General features: G+C 33.0%; 1 protein-coding gene across 1 annotated transcript in view; it reads right to left on the reverse strand.

Annotated features, from left to right (window-relative positions):
- The window catches only part of LOC126724004 (cytochrome P450 705A22-like), a 34,883-nt gene extending 30,112 nt beyond the window's left edge, over positions 1-4,771 (reverse strand). Inside the window, exons 1-2 of the mRNA XM_050428051.1 lie at positions 3,838-4,771; positions 1,560-2,133 (exon numbers count right to left, since the gene is read on the reverse strand). Coding sequence (XP_050284008.1) covers positions 1,560-2,133; positions 3,838-4,743 — 1,480 coding nt within the window. The 5' untranslated portion in view covers positions 4,744-4,771. The remainder of the gene's footprint in view (positions 1-1,559; positions 2,134-3,837) is intronic.
- Positions 4,772-6,249: the final 1,478 nt, after the last annotated feature.

The following is a 6,249-nucleotide window of genomic DNA, read 5'->3' on the forward strand; positions in this document are numbered from 1 at the left end:
TTATCACTATCCGGACTATCCCAAAATACCAATCTAATTGAACCCTTGCGCTTATTTCCAATTAGAGTTGATCTTAAAGAGACTTGTGGAGACTTCTTCAATTGCACAAATTTTCAATCTGTTACTAACTCCTTTACACAAATCTCCAATCCATGTCTAACTCCCAGCAACTTGAAGTTAGTTGTTGGATGCAAATTTCTGCACTATACACTTGTAAAATTGAAGTCAACTTGGTTACAAAACCCTAAGGCGCATAAGAGTGCAGTAGCTTCACATGAAGTATTTAGATTCTCTGTGTGAGTCTCTATGTTTGATGACAACAGTAAAATAAAGTTTTTATATCATCTAGTAGGTTAGATAATGAAACCCTAGAAAAAGCCAAGTCATCTTGGGCCAAAAATCAGATTTGAGAATTTTGGATCTATAGTGCTCAATAGACCGAGAGGTATCAAGAGGTGTCATGCCTCATTAATCTTTGATAGATAGGTGTATCGAGTTAGGTGTCAAGATACCTATTTTCAGATTTTATCACTTGTTTCTTTGTGTAATCTTCATGTCTTTATGTCTTCAATACTACCACTTAGAAAAAAAATTTTAAAGTACTTTATAATATTCTTGAATCCACTTAGATCTACCCAAATACAAGTAAAGTGTGTTTTGTCACAGAATATGCTAACTACCTAAAATATGACCCTAACATTTTTAAAGGTTTTAATGAGCACAAAAAATGGAGTTTTTCTTGACTTTTCCCTCATTGTTATTATTAAATATCAAAAAGACATAAGGAAAAGATTGAATTAGTTGTTGACCTATCTTCTTCTTAAAAAAAACTTCTTATCTTCCATATTAACTCACATATTCTTACATTTATATTGTCAAATTTATTTATTTTAATTATTTAGTATTAAAATGCTACAACAAGTGAAAAATGATTATATATATATATATATATATTAATGCATTTGCACTTTGTGTTGGTCTTGAATTTATAGACCAGCCTTCATGGCAACCCTGCATGAGTCGCCTATAAATTTCTCTCTCTCTCTCTCTCTCTCTCTCTCTCTCTCTCTCTCTCTCTCTCTCTCTCTCTCTATATATATATATATATATATATGGATTGGATTTAAGTTACACCTGATATAACTTTAATCAATGTTACATCACTCATTAACTTTTTATTGAATTCATATTTTGAAAATCCTATGGTTAAATTATATGTTCTATATGTTCTTAACATGCATGCCATGGTTGGATTACATTTCTATACGTTCTTCACATACATTAACTTGTTAAAAACTAACTTCTCTTTACAACAACAACAAAACTTTGTCTAATAAAAGCAAGGTTTATTTTCAACTAGTAGTACAATATTGATCATAGAATTACATAAAAAGCATATATTTTACTGCATGTGCTTGTACTTATTTTAAGTAGCAGATAGTGTGAAATGAAGTACATGCATTATTTTAGAAGTAAACAAACTCACATCACACAATCAAATGGGTTGAATTTGACAATTGGAACGCATTTAGGTGGATGAGCCATGTGAATAAAAGCACCTTTTGAAACTTCAGTATTAACTTTAGCCTTATTCTCTCCTCCGTCTCCAACCACTTCCCAATTGAAGCATTGAACCATGGTTGCAACTGCCATATGTGCCATACTCAACCCTAACTTTGAACCAGGGCAAGCTCTCCTCCCTGCCCCAAAAGGAAGAAAAGTAAACATTTCATCATGTTTATATTTCATACTATCTTGTTTTTCAGAGGAAACCAAAAATCTCTCTGGTTGGAACTCATTTGGATTGTTCCATAAATCTGGATCTCTCATTATGCCATACAGATTGATTAACACCATGGTTCCTTGGGGTATTTCAAAGCCTCCAATTTTGCAACTTTGACGACATTTTCTTGTTGTCACAGGCAATGGTGGATATAGTCGTAGTGTTTCTTTTACAACTGCTTGCAAGTAGGGGAGATTCTCAACATCTGATTCATCAACTAGTCTAGTACTACCAACGACTGAATTTATCTCCTCTCTAACCTTGTTGAATACAAACGGATGGTTGATGAGCTCAGTTATTGTCCACAGAATGACCTCCGATGAGGTACCAGTACTTCCGACAAAAATATCCTAGTAAAAGTGCAACATTTGAGTAGATGAGAGAACATAGTAAGAGTTGAACCCAATGTAGATAAATCACTAATTTGTATGCTTGAACTTGTTAAAAAATTTTCTTGCAATTAATTTAATTCATACTGAACTCAAGGTTAACTTAAACTTATATAAATCATTTATCATGTATTACTAAGAAAAACTTGTCACAGTTTCTTTGAAGCATAGTCCTACTTGAAGTTCTCTAACATATTTTTCTTTTTAGATAGGTAAGTGCAAGCATAAGGGTAGTCTTGACATAGATGCTTGTGATAAAGGAAAGTACTTATATGGTATGCAGAGTGTTGGATTAATAAGTACAGGGTTTCTAACAATTTTTGGCCTTCATTATCTATGGATGCACACACTCACAATTAGGGGTGGCAATATTTGGGCATGTTAGGTAGCTTTTGGATTGGGTCATAAATAAGTCATGTACTCAATTACTCATTTATCCATTTATGACCCATATAAATATAAATTAAATATCCATTATCCACCTAACCCATTATAATTCGGGTGGGAATCAACCCACCCATATAACTCATTATAGATTTATATATTTACTTACAAATACCAAAAACTTATAAATTACCAAAATATATTTCACTAAAAAGAATTATTACCTAAACACCCACTTTTTTTTGCCTTATTAAAAAAACTAATATATGTTTTCGAAAAAATTAAGAAAAAGAAAAGGAAAATTCACCCACTATTTGTTTTCCAAAAATACTGAGAAAAACAAATGAAAATTTCCAAAATACCATAGTTGTTTCTGAGCAAACTAATATATCCACTGTTTGATTTTGAGAAAACTTAGAAAACAAAAGGAAACTTCACACATTATTGGGGTTCTGAGAAAAAACAAAAGAAAATTTAGTTTTTGACTTCGATCTTACACATAGTTCCAATTTAAGAGTGAAAATCACTCAAGTACTCAAGTTAAATTTAGGGTAGGCTTTATTTTGATATGTTTTCTTAGATCTAACAAAGTTTCACAATTTTCTCATTGTTTCCTACATTTTCCCTAAAACAAAACATGTCAATAATAAAATAAATAAAAGAATAAAAGAAAAATCAAAAGCTCTTGAAAAGATTGAAAAAGCTTCAACCATGAATCAAGTACAAGAAAATATCAACCAATTGTTGAGCAAGATGTGCTCTTCTTCTAGAGAATCCTCTATCTCTTAACCTAACCAAAATTTTCTTAACAAATTTTTCTCTTCTTTCCCAACTGAATCGAGAGGTAATCAAATTGAGACATGGAACCCAAGGGCTTGGAAATTCTGAAAGTCTCTTGGTAGGAGAGAGAGAGAGAGAGAGAGAGAGAGAGAGAGCTAAGGAAATGTGAAAAAGAAACCCCAAGAAAATCAATGAGCAATATGAGATTGGTGTGCAATTTTTTTTTTTTTTTTTTTTGTTGTAAAATTTGATGTCCCTAGTAAAACTTTTTATTTCTTTAATGTCTTTAAAATGGTCGAATGTGAATTACATGTCTTAAATGTGTGTGTGTATATATACATGTGTGTGTGTGCGCTATCTCCAATGAGTCATGGTTTTGGAACTCTATATTTTTCTCTCCTTTTTAGGCCTATTTAACGATTTCAAAGGTTAATGGATTGAATTAAAACTATGTAAAAGCACGGCCTAATAGAATTTAAAAATAAATAAATAAATACTTACAGTTAAAAAAGCCTTAATATTGTTTCTGGTCATTTTGACCTCAGCCTTGCCATCTTGATACACCTTCAATAATATATCCATAAAATCTTGAGTGTCTCTCTTCCCAATCTGATCTTCATGCTCTTTCAACATCCCTTCCAAGAGCTCATCAACCCTTAACTGTTCTCTTATGGCTTGCCTTCCAAACAACCAGAAAGCCAATAGACCAAAGGGTCCCAACATATTTCCAAAAAATACCTTTGAACCAACCCTAAAGACGTCTTTCATTATCTTTCTAATCCTTTCAGCTTCATCTCCTTTCTCTGAACAACTTGTGCTTGCTGCCATCTTACACAACATATTATTTGTTAGCTTCATAAGCTCAACACTTAAATCAACAACCTCTTTCCGCTTGGCACTCTCAAAAACGTTTTGCAAAAAACGTGCAAGTTCTTTCCCTCGAACCGCCCGAGACCTTTCAAGCTGTCCAGTTGAAAGAAGTTCTGTCATGCACAATTTCTTGATGAACCGCCAATAATCACCATATGGTGCACTGAAAAATCCAGCGTTTCCATATGGTGTCTTCTCCATGAAAGCAATATCATGGTGATCCGCGAAAGAAAGATCATGAGTTTTAAATATTTCAGTGCTCACTGAGGCCGATGAAACCACAATGCATTGAGCGAAACCAAGGCGGAGATTGAAAATAGGGCCATATTGGGTGGAGAGCTTTTGCAAGGATTTGTGAAATGATGGCCAAATGAGGTGGAGATGACCAATAACTGGTAAAGTTGGTGGGCTTGGAGGGAGTTTAGGATGGGTTTTAAGCTTTAGAAGCTTCTTGAAAATAAATTGAAACAAAAGAGTTGTAACGAACAAGAGGAGGAAGCAAACCAAGTAGTATTGGTTATCAGTCATGGTGACCATAGCTTGTAGTATTCTCTATCAACCTTAGAGTTATATATAATTCAACTAATCCTCCTATATATATAGTTAGTTAAGGATATTACATAATAAAAAACATCATTATTATAATAAATTTTATTTAATTTTAGTTTGTCTATTTTATATTAATTAAACATTTCAGGAAAAATTATATCTAGAACATGTAGAATGGGAACTCCCATCCACAAACCATATTACCTAGCCATCATATATTATTGCTATGCCATGTACCATGTACTATTGCTTGCAACTACCAACAAACTCAAATAAAACCTACTAGTGTCCTTTGTAAGGCTGGAAAGCTATGACTCAATGTGGTCTCACTACACCTCATTATGGCCCCGGATCCAGTAGGTTTTAAGCTTGAGAAGATTGTTAAAAATAAATTGAAACAAAAGAGTTGTAAGGGACAAGAGGAGGAAGCAAACCATGTAGTATTGGTTATCAATCATGGTGACCATGGCTTGTAGTATTCTCTATCAACCTTAGAGTTATATATAATTCAACTAATCCTCTTATATAGCCAGTTAAGGATCTTACATAATAAAAAGTATCATTATTATAATAAATTTTTATTTAATTTTAGTTTGTCTATTTTATATTAATTAAACATTCCAGGAAAAATTATATCTAGAACATGTAGAATGGGAACACCCATCCACTAACCATATTACCTAGCCGTCATATATTATTGCTATGCCATGTACCATGTACTATTGCTTGCAACTATCAACAAACTCAAATAAAACCTACTAGTGGCCTTTGTAAGGCTGGAAAGCTATGACTCACTGTGGTCTCACTACACCCCATTATGGCCCCGGATCCAGTAGGTTTTAAGCTTGGGAAGATTGTTAAAAATAAATTGAAACAAAAGAGTTGTGAGGAACAAGAGCAGGAAGCAAACCATGTAGTATTGGTTATCAATCATGGTGACCATAGCTTGTAGTATTCTCTATCATCCTTAGAGTTATATATAATTCAACTAATCCTCCTATACAGCCAGTTAAGGATATTACATAATAAAAAACATCATTATTATAATAAATTTTTATTTAATTTTAGTTTGTCCATTTTCCATTAATTAAACATTTTAGGAAAAATTATATTTAGAACATGTAGAATGGGAACTCCCATCCACAAACCATATTACCTAGCCGTCATATATTATTGCTATGCCATGTATCATGTACTATTGCTTGCAACTATCAACAAACTCAAATAAAACCTACTAGTGTCCTTTGTATGGTTGGGAAGCTATGACTCACTGTGGTCTCACTACACCCCATTATGGCCCCGGATCCAGTAGGTTTTAAGCTTGAGAAGATTGTTAAAAATAAATTGAAACAAAAGAGTTGTGAGGAACAAGAGGAGGAAACAAACCATGTAGTATTGTTTATCAGTCATGGTGACCATAGCTTGTAGTATTCTCTATCAACCTTAGAGTTATATATAATTCAACTAATCCTCCTATACAACCAGTTAAGGATA

Source organism: Quercus robur, chromosome 4 (genome assembly GCF_932294415.1).
Source record: "Quercus robur chromosome 4, dhQueRobu3.1, whole genome shotgun sequence".
NCBI lineage: Eukaryota > Viridiplantae > Streptophyta > Magnoliopsida > Fagales > Fagaceae > Quercus > Quercus robur.